Source organism: Tyto alba, unplaced genomic scaffold, assembly GCF_018691265.1.
Source record: "Tyto alba isolate M040663 unplaced genomic scaffold, T.alba_DEE_v4.0 Super-Scaffold_18, whole genome shotgun sequence".
Taxonomy (NCBI): domain Eukaryota; kingdom Metazoa; phylum Chordata; class Aves; order Strigiformes; family Tytonidae; genus Tyto; species Tyto alba.
The window spans coordinates 6,278,514-6,297,466 of NW_024881280.1; the positions used below are offsets into that span (position 1 = coordinate 6,278,514).

At 44.9% G+C, this 18,953-nt stretch overlaps 1 protein-coding gene across 3 annotated transcripts in view; it reads left to right on the forward strand.

The window, feature by feature from the left end:
* Positions 1–18,953, forward strand: part of AMBRA1 (autophagy and beclin 1 regulator 1) — a 137,888-nt gene that overhangs the window by 13,117 nt on the left and 105,818 nt on the right. For all 3 annotated transcript variants that reach the window (XM_032993410.2, XM_032993412.2, XM_032993411.2), the window contains 2 exons: positions 413–1,872; positions 18,611–18,697. In XM_032993410.2, the coding sequence (XP_032849301.2) occupies positions 413–1,872; positions 18,611–18,697 (1,547 nt within the window). The remainder of the gene's footprint in view (positions 1–412; positions 1,873–18,610; positions 18,698–18,953) is intronic.

The window sequence follows — 18,953 nt, forward strand, 5'->3', positions numbered from 1 at the left end:
GTGCAGGGCTATTAAAGAGTTCTCCAAAGCGTGTTCGTTTTGCTCTTGCTGTCTCATTAGTGGTGGGACAGAAGTCCCAATGGCCTTGCTCTTTCAGTTCTGTTGTGACATTCTGCTGGATTTGAAGCTAGGCAAAGTATGCTCCCCACAGCTGCTGACCCTCAGATGCTGATGCTTCTGTTTGTACGAGCAGTGTATTGTCAAAGCTTAGTGGACTGTAGGAAGAGGTTGTCTGGATCCATAAAATGAACTTTGAAATGGTCTCAGCTGGTTTCCTGCAAGTCAAGGCCTCTAGAAAGGGATTTATCGCAACCTTTCATCTGTCTGGGATGGCAGCTGACTTTCTGCTGTTTATTTGGAGGTACAGGATTTTGCTGTGAGGTGACTGAACTTTGGTTGCTTCCTTCTGCAGAGCGATGAGGAAGTGGAAATCTCCGTGGACAGCACAGAGATGCCGCATTATCGCCAGCGCGCTATCCTTCCCTCCCAGCCTGTGAGGCGCACACCTCTCCTCCACAACTTCCTGCATATGTTGTCCTCCCGCTCCTCTGGCATACAGGTGGGAGAGCAAAACAGTGTCCAGGACTCTGCTACCCCGTCCCCTCCACCGCCGCCGCCGCCGCCACCTCCGCCTCCAGCCAGTGAGAACACAAGGGCGTCTGTCTATAACAGGCTCCGGGAGCGTGTCAGCTATCCCACAGCAGAGTGCTGCCAGCACCTGGGGATGTTGTGCCTTTGCAGCCGATGCTCTAGTGCAAGACTTCCTTCTTCTCTCTTCCCGCACCAGGAAAATGCACCCTCCACGTCTTCGGGGGCCACTGGCACTTCCTTCTCCTCGGTGCAGACCGAGCCTTATCAACCCCCGGAGCAGGCATCCGTAGCGCAGGAGGAGCAGGGGATACTTAACAGGCCCTCTGCTTTCAGCACAGTTCAGAGCAGCACTGCTGGCAACACCCTGCGCAACCTTAGCCTGGGCCCCACGCGGCGGTCCCTCAGCGGGCCCTTGGCAGGCCACCAGTCCCGGTACCAACAGTCTGCGAGAGAGATGGCTTCGGGCTTGGGCGGGTCTGACTGGTCCAGGACAGTGCTGAACATGAGCTCTCGGTCCGAGCTGGAAGCCATGCCTCCCCCTAGAACCAGTGCCTCCTCCGTCAGCTTGCTGTCGGTGCTGAGACAGCAGGAGGGGGGTTCCCAGGCATCGGTCTATACCTCTGCAACAGAAGGGAGAGGCTTTCTGGCCCCAGGGGCTGAGGCGGACAGTGGTAGTAACGCTGGCCCGAGCAATCCGGCCAGCATCCGTAACGAGCTCCAGTGTGATTTGAGGCGATTCTTCCTGGAATATGACCGGCTTCAGGAATTAGATCAGGGGATTGGTGGGGAGCCCAGCCAGTCGCAACAGGCTCAAGAAATGCTCAACAACAACATTGAGCCTGATCGGCCGGGTCCCTCCCATCAGCAGACTCCACACAGCAGTGAAAACACTTCCAATTTGTCCCGGGGTCACCTGAACCGCTGTCGCGCTTGTCATAACCTGCTGACCTTTAACAATGACACGCTGCGCTGGGAAAGAAGCACGCCTAGCTACACACCAGGGCAGGTCCAAAGCACGTTTGAGGGTGTGCCTCCAAATACCAGCCAGGTGCAGCCTGCAGAGAGAACCGAGGGCAGAGCTCCTGCCTCTAGCAGGCTGCAGCTGGGCAGCTCTTCCACCCCGCAGGAGGAGAGGACCGTGGGAGTGGTCTTTAACCAGGAGACGGGGCACTGGGAAAGAGTTTACAGCCAGTCGGCTTCAAGCAGACCTGGGAATGTATCACAGGAGGCCTTAAACCAGGAAATGCCTGAGGAAAGCTCAGAGGAGGATTCACTCAGGAGGTAAGATAAATGCTCAGCCTTCCTCCTCTATTTTTTCTCATACCTTTCCCAGCTAGTCTGAGTTGCTCAGTATCTTCCGAGTTAAAAGCCTTTTCTCATGTGGTCGCGTGCTACTTATGTAGCTGAAAATAGAGAGGTTGCAGTGATGTCTTTTATAGCTGCCATTGTCATGCTGCAGATAGGTTCTGAAGATTGTAAGGACAGAGACCAGACCTCTCAATGGGAAAGGAGGGTGATAGTACAGACAGGCAAAAGGGTGGGCTCTGGCAGCAGATCTCTGGGGTGAACCATGCTCCTGGTGTTTCCCAGACACTGCAGAAGGGTGGGAACACAGGATGTGCTATGCTGGCCTTTGTGCCCCATACCACACACCTGCTGCACATGGAGAACCTGCTCAGGGTAGGCCTGGCAAGTTGGGCACGAGTAGTGAGAATTGCTTTATTGAGTGCTGTGTCTTGTTGGGGTTGTAGTTGTTAAGTTGGAAGGGTTAACAGTCATTTCCTTGGTGTTGCCGTATGGGGCAAAAAAAAAGTCAAAGCTTCATGTCAGTCAGTGGTTTGGGCATATACCTTAGCTGCGAGTGTTTGTTCAAACCTATACGGTTTGTTTGCCTTTGATAAAGAGGTAAGGTTTGAAAGTGGCTCCCATTGACCCAAATCTAGGGCAAGCTGGTTGGGGGCAAACTGATATTGAAAATTTGAGGCTCTACTGTATTTTTTAAGAAGGTGATTCTTCTTTGGAAGGATATTTTTTTTTATACTTCAGATGTGTTACAAGAAATAGAATGAGCCAAATCAAACTTGCACCAGGAAGGACCTGTGCTCTGTGTGGAAGTGTCTCCACTGGCATGTATGGACAATTCAGCTACACTGGTACTGTGGGCAGAGTTTCCCATACTGGGTTTCATTTCGGTCAAGTGATTTGTGCTGTTGTCAGAGGAAAGGTCCAGTCTTGCCCTTTCTTGGAAATGGATGTTTTATGCCGTAGGAAAGCAAAGTTTCCAGGCTGGATGCAGATGTAACTGACTGAGGAGGCTTTGTACACAGGAGTGCCTGAGGAAAGTGAATTCTTTCCTTCTTCCTGCAGATAAGCTGATTATACTCAGGCTGGAACAGTGACTGACTTTCTTGTTGCTGTAGTTGCATAGAAAAATAAGTGGTGGTGGTCATGAAAATACTCATCTGCTTCTAAATCCCCACCCCAGTTGTTTTTTATAGCCTGCCATAATGAGTCTCAAACTGATTATGTGGTAACTGCTTCTTCCTTGGGCCTGAACTTACCTGCTATTAATTTAACTGAGATATCCTCTCGACCCCCATTAAAGGGCAGAGAGGTGAGAAGGAGCTGACAAATTTAGCTTTAAAATGGCACTTGTCTTGCATTATATTTCTTTTGAAGTAACTGTACATGCTCTTATCTCCACTGTGTAGCTTGTTGTCTGGGCTGAGTCACAGTAGTGTCAGAAATAAGAGGCAAATAACCTTTTTATTGATCAGGCTGTTGGCAGGTATTTGGACCATGAGATGTGGCGGTATCTGGAATTGAGGTCTTTTCTGTGGAAGTTGCATAATTTAAAAATGCCCAGAGGCATAGAACTCAATCCTGGATGGGTTCCTGCCCCACAGCTGGAGTCCTGTGACTGAATCTCTGGGTCACTCTGCCTGTCGCCCATGGAGGTTGCTGCTGCCTGCTTGGTGGCTGTAGCATCTGTGCAGGATTAGTTGCCAACCTGGTCATCTGTGCAAACAAGTGCTTTTTGCCCAGACATTCATTTGTGGTGTGTAGTTCCATGCGTGAGCTTAATTCCAGAGGAATTCCTATAAGATGAAACCATTAATGAAACCCTTTTGGCAGAGGTTGATGAAAAGCTCGTTGGGACTCTTGTTTTCCCAGTCTCCTGCTTCTGCTATCAGGCCTTTCTCAAGAACAGGCATGGCAGAGGCTTCTGCTTCCCTTCTAATCTGAAGTCAAGGTAACTGTAGAGTACTGAGGTAAGGAAGCTGGAAGCAGTGAGCAGTCTGGTATTAAATGCGCATGGCAATTTCCTTGAAATAAAACTTCATTTCCTTTCCTGTTAAACACATTGGATGGACCTGAGAACTTTATGAAATATTTCCTCTTAAAAGGAACCCTGCATGTGGGATAGCTATATCCTGCAGGTGTAATTTTCTGCCCTTCTCAAATTAGCCGTTATATTTTTCCTTTTAGATCAATAACAAGTCAGCAAGCACCCACTTACCTAATTTTTGCATGGAATGAACGTCCTCACATCCAGGCTTCTTGTCTCCCAGACCTAGGGTGTGCTCTCACAATGGGGAGTGTTGGAACCACTCCTGCACAGCAGAGTCCAAAATGTCTTGTTAACCTTTGCAGCCACAGAAGTGTTCAAAGATGGTGACGAAGGGTCATGAGATGTAAGCAACGTAATGCTGAAAGTGCTGGGGAAATAGAAGGAGGAGGATAGGCCTTCAAGGCTGAGGGTACAAGTGATAACTGCATACACACTTTGAATCAAAGTAATTTTGTGCCTGTGGACCTCAGGTTCATTCTTAGGGTTGGATATCCATGTATTTGCTTCTAACTTCTGTTATGCTCTGTGCTTCTTTGTCTCTCCATTAGATGTCCTCATCGGGCAATTGAGCTCTATTTGAAGGCTAGGTGAAAAACTTAAGATAAAAATTGCGTCTGGAAACTGTGTGTATGTTCTTGTTCCCTGTCCATAGGCAGGATCCATTCCTTAACCTGTCTTGCCTAGCTGAGAAGTAGCTTGCTGGGAAGACATTGCCACAGAGGGTCAATTAAGTGAATAGGTAGTATAATGAAGGCTCTTCTTTGAATTCTGTTGATGCAGCTATGTCAGCTGGGTAGGGAGAAAATTCAGCTCTTTCTGATGGTGCTGGGCTAATTATCTTGGGCTAATCACGAAGGCATTAATAAGCATGTAATGAAGCTATTCCTGACTAACAGCTCTGGCACCTCTAATAGGAGGAACATGTCACTGGGAGCCTCGGCAGTACAGCAGTCCTGTCACGTTCAACCTGGCCTGAAAGCAGCACAGGCATTGAGCTGTGTGCTTCCTGAAGTTGTGTCAGTGAGGTATAAAAATTGGGGAAAGTTTATGGTCTACCTTAAGCAGAAGTTGGTGAGACTGAGCTTCAGCTTTTCTGAGGTTCTCCAGGCTGATCTCATTCAAATGTAGGGTTTTTTCCCCCTGTGGATCTATCTTTGCCTCACTTCTAACATCAAAGTGAAAAGAACCTCAGAAATCTCTGAAGTTGTCATGTGAAATGTGCTGCATAAAATTGGTGATAGAAGCTGTGTTCAAGATCTGGATGAAGGGAAGATAACCGAGCAACAGATGATAGGCTATCTTAATATGACACAAGTGATATCTATGGAACGAGCGTGTTATTTCACAAAAAAGAAAATCCTCTGGTTTAAATCTAGTGTAGTTTCTGAGCATGGCACCCCAGACTGCAGTCTTTCTAGAATGGATGCAAGGAGCCAGTAGTGCCATGTGTGTCCCTGTTGACATATTTCAAACCTTATCCTGTGAAACAGTCCTTAGCAAGGGGGAGAAGAAAAATACACCAAGGGAAACTTGTCTTCCATGCATTCAAGATTTAGCTGCTCATAATACACTAAGGGGACAATTCTGATAGTGTTTACCTGTCTATCTTAACTAGACATTTGAATGAATTACTGCAGATGAAAGATGAGCCCTGTCCTATTGCCAGGCAGGCTTACATGAAACCTGTGTTTCATGAGGAAATGCATGTTATCCTTATTCTTCCATTAAGAAGCTTTGTCTGGCAATTATGTTAAACTTCTCTAACCACTCCGTTGCACTCATTCCAGAGGTCAAATTCTGTAGGCTGTGCTATGAGTAATTTCTGTGCCTGTGTCTTATGCATAATGTTTTCACCTTGACTCACCTATTTAGTCTGGCAGACGAGATAGACTATTGAAGTTATCTGAAAATCTGAGAAGTCTTTTGAACTGTTCAGGGTGATGGCTTTGCCATCCACCCAGGTAGGAAGGAATGTATGTGAGGGAGTTTGTATTGTCCGGGGACACTTGTATAAACTCCTCTGTTTTGTGAGTGTATAAAAGCACAGAGTCCACAGTGCCATGCAAATAATTGACCTGCTGAAGTTGCACAGCTTACCAAAGGCATTGCTTTTTGATGTGTTTTAGTCTGTTGGATGCACTGTGCACAAGTGAGACGTGTGCTGACCAGCTTCCCTGGAACCATGTAACAGGGTGCAGGGTCAAATTTTTGTCTTTCAGATGCGAGGTGACAAACTGAGGGCTGTGGTCCCTCCTGCCTGCATTCTTGCTATGTGACATGAACCCAGCCTTTTTTGCTGAGCTGAGATTGTGTTGCACTCAGCCTGGATGAGAAAGCTATCTGTATAGGATGGTGAATGTGATCCCAGGTGTCAGTACTATATGTTGCAAGTGAATTTGGCTGTGTTGTGTTTCCCTCAGAAAGGTTTAAATGCTCTACCTGTGGTTTCACCTGTTAGCCCAGTGTGGACCTTTGTGCCTTGTTCTTGTCAGGTGTGCAGAGGCCTGACATAACACCCGAGATGGCAGGGTGGAAGCAGTGGTACCATTCTCACCTGCCTGGAGACATTGTACCTGGGCAGTACAGTGACTCCAGCTCACATCATGTCTCTCTTCAGTCTTGATGGCCTTTTTGGCAGCACACAGCTCTCTGTACTTACAGCAGGTATGAAAAGAAACACCTAGTCTGTTCCCCTTTGAATTTCTGAGGATTTACTTTTGTATTTATTTGCTGCCACAAGGGGGTAATGTTGCTTCTGCTGGTTGCTTTCCTTGCGTCCTTTCAGAACCAGAAAGTTTCTGAGTTTTTGTATAAAGAAAACAAGGTAGCTTGACGACACCCCACCCCCACCCCCACCCCCAGTCTTAGATTGGAGTTTATCTCCTTAGTTATCATACATTTGCAAGGTCTTCAGTGTTTGAGGAAAGGTGTGAATGGGGGACCAGACGGGGAGATGGCTCTGATACAAAATGCAAGCAAGGGAGGAGCTTATCCTCTTGGCTTTTGCAGGGGTTTGAAAAGGATAGATGTGGATCTGAGGTGAGGCAGGTATTTTGGCTTTCTGATATGCAAATGCCCATGAGTTAGAGCTGTGGAAGACCTCACCATCTTTGCAGAGTTCACCAACTTTGGGGAATTTGTCTTTGCAGACTTCTTGCTTATTGCCTACCAAGCCTGGAGCAGACCTTTCTTTGCAGTCTGCCTTCTCAAAGGTTTTGTTTGCATTTAAATGGCTGCACATCCATCCTCATAAGACTTCCATAATATGGGGCTTTTTTTCTGGAGGAATGCTTGGCAGATATTGACTGGAGTCTGGAGAGTCACCTTTTCCAAGAGGCTGTATTTATTTTCTTGTTCAAGTATGCCTTGAGGTAATACGTAAATTTTGGTGCTTTTCCATAAGAAGGCTGTGAATATGTTTGGGAGCTGTTTTTTTCCTGATGCAAGTAGACATGGCTTACTCATGGCCATGAGGGGATGCCTCTTCTGGTTCTAAATAGATACAGTATTGACTTGTGATCCAACTGGGACCAGTCTGTGGTTAAAGTAGAATGACAGGGTAGGAACAGCCCCATTCCTGCCCAGCAGTGGTGAGTCACTTTTACAGCTTTTTCTTGAGTTCGTACTGGAGCCTGAGCTTCTGATGTGCTGTTCTGGTTTTTGCTTTAAATGACGTGGCTGTTCAGATCTCTGCACGGATTGGCTTCTGGTAGCTTTCTCGCTGTGGAAAGCACTGAATGAAAAGGCACATGTCACTCGTATCCTAGCCTTAAAAACAAAACAACCAGAACACTTCTTTGCCCCCTGCCCTGGGCACAGAGTGGCCTACTAGGAGACAGTTCTGTGACTGAAATTTATCATCAAAATAAGAGAAGAAGGTAGTGCTACTCCCTTTACTTTTTTTTAGCAGGAAGGAATTGCCCTACCTAAAGCTACAAAACGCGTCTTGTGGTGGAGACGGAAGACCCATCCAGTGTATTCCATCTTGGTTGGTTCCTTATATCACAAAACTCACATTCTGCCTATTTTTTTCCTAATTGCTTATAGCAGTTGTGGCTCGCTTCTGCAACAGTTATTAAATACTTGAATCAGTGATGTGTTGAGTTCACTGTAGAAGAGGGGACTTGGGCAGAAGGATGGCACCCCTCTGAGCTGCGGAGAAGAGAGGCAGCAATACGATGCTGGCTGCTCAGACTGCACATCAGTGGGAACGTGGACTGTGCCAAATCTAAATGGACCTGCCCAGTATAATTTCTCCCCACCCATTACGTTCAGGCCCATTCCGTATGGAAACCTTTCTAGATTGACGTCCTGGCATTTGTAGTTGAGGCTCAGCATTTTGTTTAAGCTGATGGTGTGTAGACCTTACCCCTGCTGTGGAAAGAAGGATTTTCTGGCAAACCTTGTAGCCTCCATGGGTAATCTGATAGTTTTGGAAAAGTCTGTACTGTGCTGTGCTGGTTTTAGGCTTGGGAAGAAATAATTCTAAAGATGCTTGTTACAAAATGATGGTGATAGAGATAAGTAATATCTCAGTAGCTAGTGAGGAACAGTGGTGTACACAGACATTGTGAAGGGACTTCCAAGCAGAGACAAGAGGTTCATGTTTGTGGTTGGATGCTTGAGGGGAAAAGGCCAAAACTGTGGGGAGGGGGAATGATTTCTGAAAATGTTAGCCTGGACCTACAGAAATGAACAAAGACCTAATTTGTCGGTGCCAAACATAAAATGAAGTACTAATCTGAAGGTGACATGAGCATTTAGACATGATAATTAGCTGTGTTTATGGGTGATGTGCAGGCTGTGGACAAACTTGGCAAGTATTGTTTGTTTGGCCTTTTCTAAAAATGGAAAGTACAATTTAGTTTTATCATGACAATGTAACCACAGCCTGAACTGTAGGAGAGGCTGCCATGATATTTAAATGGTCAGTTGATGTCTACGTGAGCTCTGAGGTTATTGCTGCTACTCTTTCAGCTTTGTGTTTTTTTTCCAGACTGAGCCTGCTGTCTCTGCGTGGGCAGGAAAGACTTTGTTTTACTGGCATGGTAGAACTTCAAGCCCTTGAATGTGCTGCTAGTTGTTATGTAGAAGAACAAGTGAAAGAGGTGCCTGTTTTCTTGCATAAATGTTCTTCCCCCTGCCGTTGCTGGTTTCCTGATTTAAGAATACTGTAAGGTTGCTAGAGCCCTTTTACTTCATTACTGAGAGTTGGTGGGGGAAAAAATGATGCCTTGTGCCTTCCCTCTTGCAGTGACTAATAGAGGTCACTCCCTGCTGCTGAGCTTCCCCAAGTACTTCGGAGAGCTGAGCATGTGCAGTCTTTGCCAAACTTGCAGAAAGGCTTAAGCCTTCTTTTCTTTTTCTTGGCCTGAATTTAGATATACAGAAATGACTGTAGCACACAGAAAGAGATTCTTTTCCCCGTGTTACTCTTGCAGCAGCTTGGCTTGCAAATTAAGCAGGTATAGAAATAACTCTGCATTCTCAAATACCTTCATGATGTTTCCCCAGTCGAACCATTGCCCTTCTCCCCGCCCCCCTTGGTTTTTCTTTTTGGTAGTACAGACCAAGCAATGAGGAGTTCACCTATAAAAGAAGTAGGTAAACTTTGGTTTCTCTGCAGTCTCCAGGAAACAGAGGCCTGTTTCCCTACCTGCTCCAACAGGGCAGCAAGGGAACTTGTTGAAATTGGATTCCAGTGATGTTTCTTAAAGAAGATGGAAGAGATACATGCTTCCAAACTGGCTTACTTTTTTGCTTCTACTGAGGAGTAAGGAAATCTAGAGTTGGGTGGTTGTTTTGTTTTTTTGAGTGGCGCTTTTTTTGTTTTGTTTTGGTGTGTTTTGTTTTGTTTTCTGAGGAAGGCCTATATGAGATGACCATACAACAAACATCTTGGATAAACACAGCTTGCTTAGAAGTTGAAAGACAGCTGACTTCAAACAGATAGCTATTTGAGGATACCATAAAGCATACCAGTTCTCAGCTTTCCTACAGGCAGGAAAGAAGTGTGAATAGCTTCCCTCTCCTGAAAGCTATCCTTTGTTAGGCTGTCTGTCTCCTGTGCTGTCTGCAAATGGCTTCCCTGCAGCCTCCTCATCCAGCTGCTGCAGAGTGGGCAGCATAACCAGACAAGCTCACTTGACCTGGAACAGCTGCTACTGCTCCCATTTTTTACTTATGTGCATTGAGTTCATGTACATGTAGTATTCTGTCTAAGGGATGATGCTCAACTTACGATTAGTGGTGGTCTTTGACATGCTTAAACTAGCTGTGATTCCTGGAGCTTGTTGTCTGGCTTCAGATAAGCAACGTTAAAATAGTCTCTTAAGTTTTGGTTTGGCTTTGTTTTCCTTTTGCCAAGAAACAAGTTATGGGCAGGCCCTCAAACCTTCTATTTCAGGCCTGCTTGCTCAACTAAAAGCTCTGTAGCTTTCCTGAGTGTGGGAAGGAGCTGGTGATGTTTGCAGTATAGTGTGCCTGTTTTTTATGCTGATACAAGCCCTTAATCGTTAGATCACTTACGTATATTGCGCACATTCACTCACTCTTCATGTTCTTTTTAAATGCACGCAGTATGGTGTGCCTGGGGACAAAGCACCCTCATCCAATTATTTGCTCCTTATTATAGAATCTGGGCTGGAGAACTTGCGGTAGAGTAGCATGCATCTGCTCTGGGCCTAGAGCAAGAGGAGAGAGGGGGACTTGTGATCTGACTCAGTAATACAACTGTAACCAAAATAGTGATGACTCTAGATTTCTCCAGTTGAGTCGTTCTGGTCCGTTGAATAGCTAACATGCATTTTAAACATTTTCCACATACATATTTAACTGATTGTGCCAAATGGCTGTTTGTGTGATGATGTAACCGACCCCCTCCTTTGCTCTTCTTGAGAAAGCACCTGCTGGAACTGAAGGCTGTGAATAAACAGGGTTCATTATCTGCCAGGAAACTGAGTCATTTTTATGCTTGAAATGCATTAGTATCAAATCCTTCCCTTGCCTTCCTGAAGTGGGAGGGCTGGGGTAAGTGGCTGAACTACCCTGCCAGTCATCTGTTGACCTGACTGTTCATTACTCCAGCCGGAACAAGAGCATTTTAAAGGAGGTGATTGATGTGTGGTGGGACCTCTGTTTTCATAGCCTTAGAAGCCCATGGAGATAACAGTACGGCTTCTGCCCCCTCAGGAAAGACACCTCCTCTTCAATTCCCTATGGAGAAGCAGGAGCGCAATGTAATTATCCCAGAAGCTGACGCAGATCTGCTTGCGTGGGTAAGCAGAGATTTCTGCTGTCCACACAATCTGTGGTGTTGGGAACTCCCAGAACAAGGAGAATTTGAAGCAGGCATTATACATATGAAGGTAGGTGGAAGAGCCCTCAGAATAGTAAAGCTGTCTGCAGGCTGAGGGAGTTCAGTGCGTTGGCTATGTTCTGGCCCTGCTTTCAAGCCCGTTATCATAACCATGATGACTAGGAACCGATTCCCCCTACCTGAATTTCTGATATAGTCGCATGCTCTTAAGGGTGTATGTGGAGGAATGCGATGTCTGTCTTCAGCTTGGCTGAGGTGCCCGCCCCATTTGAGCACTGGTATAAAACTGCCACTGTAGAGCAAAATAGCACATGCCATAGCTTGAGCTGATTTAAATTTCGTTTCCCCTCCCCACCCATCGAGTTTTGCCCCTGCAGAATGAAAGTGCAAGGTCTTTCATTGTTCTTTTCATGCTGGAGTTACTGCCAAACTAATCAATGCTGCCATAGCTGCTCTTGACCCTTTTAATGTCTATCATGGATGTATGCTTCTTCTTGCCTGTTGAAATAATTCATTAATCATTCTCTGCGTGCTGTATGATGAGGACCTCTGCATAATGCTTGCTCATCTTTTGTTCTGATGCATGGCCTTTGTCAGCAGGTGAAGTGATAGATTAACAATGTGACCTTGGGTCTACTTAAAAAATCTGTCCTCTTCCTCAGAGCCACTGACCTTCCCTATGATGAGCTCCAAAGATGCTATGTAGCTCCTGTGGCATCAGGTGGTAAATGGAAGTTGGAGTTCCTAGTCCAAGAGCAGAGGTGCACTAATAACACAATTCATCATGTGGTATGACTTTCTAGTTAAACTGAAGCAGGTAAACATCAAAGGGTTAACCATGTTCTTCTCAAAACTGTGCCCCCTGCCTTATGATGAGGAAAACTCAAATCCCAGTGCTTGTTTCTGCTGTTCAAACTCTTAGCTACAGTTCTTTGTTTCATGTAATTGTGCTTCTTTTCCCTGTACTCATTCCCATCCTGGCTGAAGACCTGATGTGCTATTTTCTGACAGAAATCCTTACAGCTTGTTTTCTACAGGATTCTTACCCAGAATCAGTGAAGGGGGAAAAGCGTTTTTTGTCCTAAATTCTGTCCTATATCAAACCTGCTTCTTTGACAACTCCACATCTCCAGCTGGAAAGAATATCTTCTCTGTCTCTGGTTGCCCTTCAGAGTTAGCACAAATCCTTTCTCACAAACAGGCCAAAGTGTTCTACAAAGGCCATGTTTGGAACATACATGTGATCATGTGTTGCATCACTGCTGTCACTGCTACCCCTAAAGAAAGGAAATTTTCTTGCAAAGAATGTTCATTATGTAGAATAACTAAAAAAAAAAAAAAAGTTATGAAAAGAATGCTTAACAGGGCTTAGATACTCATAAGAAAGGCAGCCACCAACTCTTGTTCCTCACTGAGTTGTATGGCAAAGGTGTGAACAAGAGGATGGAGGAGGTAACTCAAAACTGCAAAAGTGGGTGTTGAGGTTTTCATCAATAGTGAAGTTCTTGGGTTTTTATTTCTTGTAGGTGGTTACAAGTGTCTTTAGAAAAGTTTGACTGTTTTGGTTGACTGTTTCTTCTCTCCTTATAGTCTGCTTCTGACCTGTCTTGATGCCAGGCTAAGTATGTCTCACAATAACCATGTGAAAGCTGAAACAGTCTAGAAATGTTAGCTTAGAGTTACCGGAGCAGATTATGTTAAGGACTTAATTTTAGAAATAATTTTTTTCAGGCAATCTTAAGAACTGCATACTGATTGCTTTTTTTCGTTTAAGCTTGAATATAAAACTGGTGATAGCAATAGTGTTTTTCTGTTTGACAAGAGCTACAGAACTTTTATGGAAAATGAAGCTATGGAACAAAACACTTGGTGGTTTCTGCTTACGTGATTTCAATTTGCCCTTTTAAAGTAGGCAGCACAATACAGAGATGTCTGAAATAATTTTTCCCTATTATTCTGAGAAAAGGGAAGGGAAAAAAACACAAGCCAGTGGATTGGGTTGGTTGAGGTTTTTGTTTAGAATAGTTTTCTAGTGTTCTGTAGAGGCTATAATTTATCTCCAAGAATTAATTGGCCATGTTAACAGTTAATAGAGTTTGGGATTCGAGGGAGGGTAGTAGTGTTACTAGGCAGCTGGCAAACATTCAGCTGTCTTCATGCTTCAGTTTTCTTGTTATCTTAAGGTTAAACATTGCCTTGCCCTAAGAGGAAGATGACTGAAGGTAATCTAGTTTTAAACTGTTGCTATTCTTTACGTTCATATGAGGAACCACAAGAGCACATCCATAGGGATGAGTGCTCAGGAGAACTGACTGCTGGCTGTAAATCAGAAGGCTGAAAAAGGGATGTAATAGGAAGTGGTGTGGTAATTTCACCTCCGAATGGACAGCAGGGAATATAAAAGCCTTTCCAGGGAGGATACAGAACCAGAGGAGGAAACTCGCAGAAGCTGCTGGAGTTGTCAATATACTGCTGCTTCAAAGGATAAATATGAGTTTCTCTGTCTTGAGTTCCCTTCATAGCTGAAGGCTGGGACTATGGGAGGGGGTAGGTGTGCTTCCTCTCCTTAGAGTGCTTCTTTCATTTTACTGGTTTGCTCTGGTGGTTGGTGTGCAGTAGCGGCTTAGGAGGATGGCAGCTGACTGAACACCCTTTTGATTTTAAGGAAATTAAGCCTCGCTGCTATTTGTTAGTGCCTCCCTTTTGGACGAGGAGGAAAGCCCTTCCCTCGGTGTCACTCGGAGTAGCGCTACTCAGTAATGTGTGTGCTGTGACAGCAAATCTAAGATGTGGTGTAGGAATTGCATGTCCTTAGAAACTGTTACTGAGAAGTTAGGTTTGCTGCATTTAAGTATCTTAAAGCCTGCGGAGATGAATCACTCTGTCCCAGGAGGCTTTGGTGGTGTTCCTCGCCCCCGTGGGGAGAGTGTGGGTTAGTCCAATGGCTGATGTGCTGTGAGGAGGTTGCTTCATGACTTTTTTTCTCCTCCAGCTGCAGCTTCTGGCATTCAGCTGCTTCGTTCCTGAGAAATGTCCCTTTTCTGCTTATAACGTCTTGTGCACGTGCGTTCTCTTTCTCCCTCCCTTGCCTAAAGGTGTCCTGTAACTTGGGCCTTGCTGCCTTTTCCCCCCTTGTTGGCGATTGCTGCTGTTTGTCCGACCTGAGGTAACCGAGTGAGCGTAGAGCGGCGGTTCCACAGCTACTGGTGTCTGACAGAAAAGGAGTCTGCCAAGATCTCAGTGCTGCTGAGCAGAGGCAATTTATATCTTCTTGTAGTAGTTTTAATTAAAAAAAAAAAAAACAAAAAAAAAAAACCGAAACCAACAAACCAACAAAAACCTGCAATCTCTCTCCTCCTATTTTAGCAGGCTGGGCCAGAAGCATCTCTCAGGGTGAGCAGAGTTAATCTTCATCGTTACTGCATTGACTGACAACCTGGAGGATGATAATGTGTGATTTTTTTTTTTTTTTTGATTTTTTTTTATCTTCTTTTTTTTTCCCCTGGTAAGCGGGGGAGTAGAGTGGAAATTGCAGTTTCTCTGCTAATTGTACTTTAGATGTCATTTGTGACAATTTCATGTTGTCTAGACAGAGATAGCAGAGCAATTGTTTCCACAGAGCCTAGTGTTAGCCTGTTGATATATCTGGGTAGCAAAAATATGGGGGGTGTGGGAGAGGAAGAGGGTGCTGTAAGCTCCAGAAAGGATTCAGGAGTCAAGCATGATCTACTGAAATGTTTCAAAAGCAGATACAAGCAATATGCATTTCTGTTCTCTTTGCATCCTTCTCTGTTGGAAACTTAGATGTTTAGTGGCTAATAGAGCTGCATCTATTCATTGATGGATGATTATCTTCCTTAACAGAATTGTTCCCAACCTCAGCATTTACTGTGGTAGGATACTGGGCTTACTGAAGACAAATAGTCTGTGTCTCTTCTGGGGCATTGGGTGGCAAAAGCTATGAATGTGGCACCTAAGACTTGATAGAGTGCAGCATGATTTACTTTAAAAACACATGTCTGTGCCTTCCTGGGGGACAGTAGGTTACACTACCAGTGTCAAAAATGGGACACTATTAATGACTATAGCAGTACCACATTCGTTTGGATCTGTAAGTTGGGACTTGAGGGCTTAGTCTAGAATGAGTGTTTGGTTTCAGTATAGATAACAGTTATTCTCTGGTGCATTAAGCACAGAGATGGTTCACCTGGGTCTCATGAAATTGCATATTACCTTGTTTGTTTTTTTGCTTACTATATGTATTTATATCCACCTGTTGATTGCTCTGTGATCTGTAGGACAATCAGACTTTTAGCAGTTACTGTTGACAGAATTATTTTTGTCCACCTGATTTGAATATGGCTCTTGTATATGGCTTATGTGCCTCAGTGTGAGATAGCACAGGAGCTGAGTTTGGTCTTGGAAGGCTCTGCAGGAAAGGCCTTCTTAGCTGAGACTGTTCAACTCAGTGCAGCCTCAGAGCGGGTGCTGGGGAGTGTGATTAATGGAGTGTGGTTGTCATCCTACTCCCCACTTCCCAGAACTACTGGTTGTCCTAGGGAGCACTTCTGGTGGAGGAGGTGCTCCTAAAGCAGCAGCAGCTCCTGTTGCTCCGTGGTGTGGAGTTGCACGCTGTTCAGGTAAAATCTCAGGGCCATGAGGTTTATGGGAAGTTCGTTTACCCAGATACGTGGCCATCCTGTTGTTCAGGCATCTGTTGGTTTGTTTACTAAAGTAACACATACCAGTTCTCATCTGAGGTGCCAGGTACCTGGTAGAGCAAGGCTCTTCAGGTATTTATTTCAAGGTTCAGATGGGGTGTAGAGGTGAGAACTGTAGATTCCCCAAAGTGCTGTCCCGAGCCACGCAGAGGAATTTCTGGCAGATCCACACCAAGTGACTACGATGTGTGCCCAGCTCCTGCTTCCACACCCTTCTGGTGTCCTCAGGTTGTTAGACATTTTGATTTCTTTCAGCACAGCTGCTGGCTGCTTTCTGAAGTTGATCCCTCTAAGTCAATGCTCTTCTCAGGCAATTGCCAGCTTTTCCCAAAGGTGAGAAGAGACATATGGCTGGAGAATACCTGGAGACTTTTTTCTGACAAAGCCTGCTGGGCCATGCAGCATGTACTGGTCATCTGCCTTTGTGGCTCTGATTTTGCTGTGTCTTTTAGTGGATAGATCCTGAAAGGTTAGGAAGGAGGGTGGCATGTGTAACACATAGGTGCCAAGATTTTTGACAGGGATGACGAGTTTGATGTTTATTTGTGAGTGCACACTATCAGGACACCGTAGGCATTGCAGGGAAATGGCATCAAATAAGCCACTTGGGTTGTGTGTAGGTTGCTCACATCTGTGGCTGCTGTTGCTAGGGTGGTGGCCCTGCCAGGATCATGCTGTGGGAGCTCGCTCTTCCCAATTAAGTCCAGTGATTAGGCAGGACTTTCCAGTAGGGTGGCAGCCTTGGCACATCCAGGCTGCTTGCAGACTGCTGGTTTTGGAGTGCTCTGCATGAGCAGGCTTCTGAAAAGCACGTTGGTGTTTCAGTGGCAGTAACGCAGTCTCTGAACTCTGAGCCAGTGGTTTTGAAAGGAGCGGGCTGACTGAATAGGTAGAATGTCCCTTCTGCTAATTTTAATCTGTCTATCTTCCCCCCCCCCGAAGGAATAAAAGCAGTTTATATATGATGCAGGTGGTAGGTATACCTCACAGTTGTAGGACTTCAGGTATACCTCATAAAGCTGTTGCACCATTTATTCTGGATTTGCTGCTTTTGCTTGTATTGACTTATATATTTGGAGCAGGAGAGAGGGTTTGGTAAGGCAGGACTGAAGTATGATAGCTTTCTGGGGAGCCAAGGGATTTCTAATATCTAGCAGTGTTGAAGGTTAGATCTTTTGACTCAACAACCTGGGGAATTAATTAATCTCAGAGTTTAAGAGATTTAATAGCTGTTCTTGAATAAGACAAATGGTTGCCAAGCAACTTTTTGCCAGAGAGGACAAGATTTTGTACCTTCTGTAGAGTCCTAGTGCTTTGCAGCAAATACTTAGTCTCTCAAGCTGACATATGCCTTTCCAAGCAACTGGAGCAATCTCTTGCTGTTTTCTGTGTTCTAGATTTATAATGTAAATTGAAGTAATTTTTTGTTTTTTTAATTGCTGGAAGGCAGTGAAAATTTGTCTTGAGATCCCGATGGGGGGGCTGCTGCTGGAAAAATCACGTCTCATTTGCATTTCTACTGTCTTTATCTGGCTAGAAGTGGGAAGTTGGGTGTAGATTATATCTGGTCCTTCTTCCGGCTTCCTGTGTTGACACTTGCTGTTGCGCATCGCAAATATGAACTGTGGATTAGGAGTGTGGGGCTAAGACTGATAGGTTCAAAACTTTCTTGCCAGTTGTGTGCGTGGGTGAATAGAACAGATGTGCTGTTGGACCTCTTTGACATTCAAACCACAACAGTTTTCATTAAGTTACAAAGACTGGAAAACAAAGTTTATCAGGAGTTCCGAGGCAAAAAGACTTGAAAAGGAACTCAGCAGCCTTATAAACTTTGGCAGTTGATTTTTCCACTCTCCACACCCACCCCAAATCATCTCTCTTGTGTTAATCTAATGGCTGCAACAGGCTTGAATGAGTCAGTCTTGAAACAATGCCATCCTCTGCTTTATGACAAGAAGCTAGATAGAGGTGCATGTAGAAGCCAGGGTGGAGGACATGTTCCTGCTATATACTTTTGAGTCTGCTGCCTTCATGACTCAGACTCACTTCTTGCATATTCAAACTGTCTGGCTGCATTTGCATACATTTTACTTCTTGAGTGAATATTTGGTATCTCTCCCTATGGTTGATTAAGATACAGAGGAAACAAACATTTTTTTTGTAGCTGAAAACCTAAGATTGAGTATCTTACTGTGAATAAACACCAGTTGTGCCCTTGAAGTCCACATGCCGAGGTGTGTTCTTTTTCCTGTGCTCCTTGGCCCGTCCTCTGCGTAGTCACCTTTGATTAGGTAAGAATTTGACAGATGGCTAATATACCTTTAGCGTTTATGGACCTGGCAAACTGGGATGGCTTGTCTGCAAAGGAGAAGGAGCATCTACATCTTTCTCTTGAAACTTTGAAGTGGGTTTGGGATCACATTTCTTTTTTATTCTCCTGCGCAGTGAAAATATTACACTTTGAATAGCTATGCAGTGAAAACACGCCATTAGTGAGTGCTTCAGTATGTTGCAGAATCCTCTGCACTGATGATAGACTTAGTCTTAGGAGGTTTTAGAAAATAGAGTATAAATAGGGAGGATGATCCTGAATGCTCTTTAACTTTGTCATTTGTTTTTCCTTTCTAGGAGGTTGCTGGAGTCTTCCCTCATTTCATTATCTCGCTATGATGGAGCAGGGTCCCGGGAACATCCGATCTATCCAGATCCAGCCAGGTAAGAGCTAAATGCAATCTAGAGGTGTTCGGGTTTCACAGACAAAAGCATAACTTCGGTATAACTCACTGAATTCTTTGGGAATGGTTCTGCTATTGGGCCCATCTCCTCCTCAGTGACTTGCCATGGGGGCAGGGTGCAAACCGAATGAGAAGATGCTGTTAAGTCTGGGAGAGAATGAGGAAAAGAGGAAGAAATAGCTGTTGAAGGAAGCACATAAATCCTGAAAATAAGCACATCCTGAAATAATTTGGGA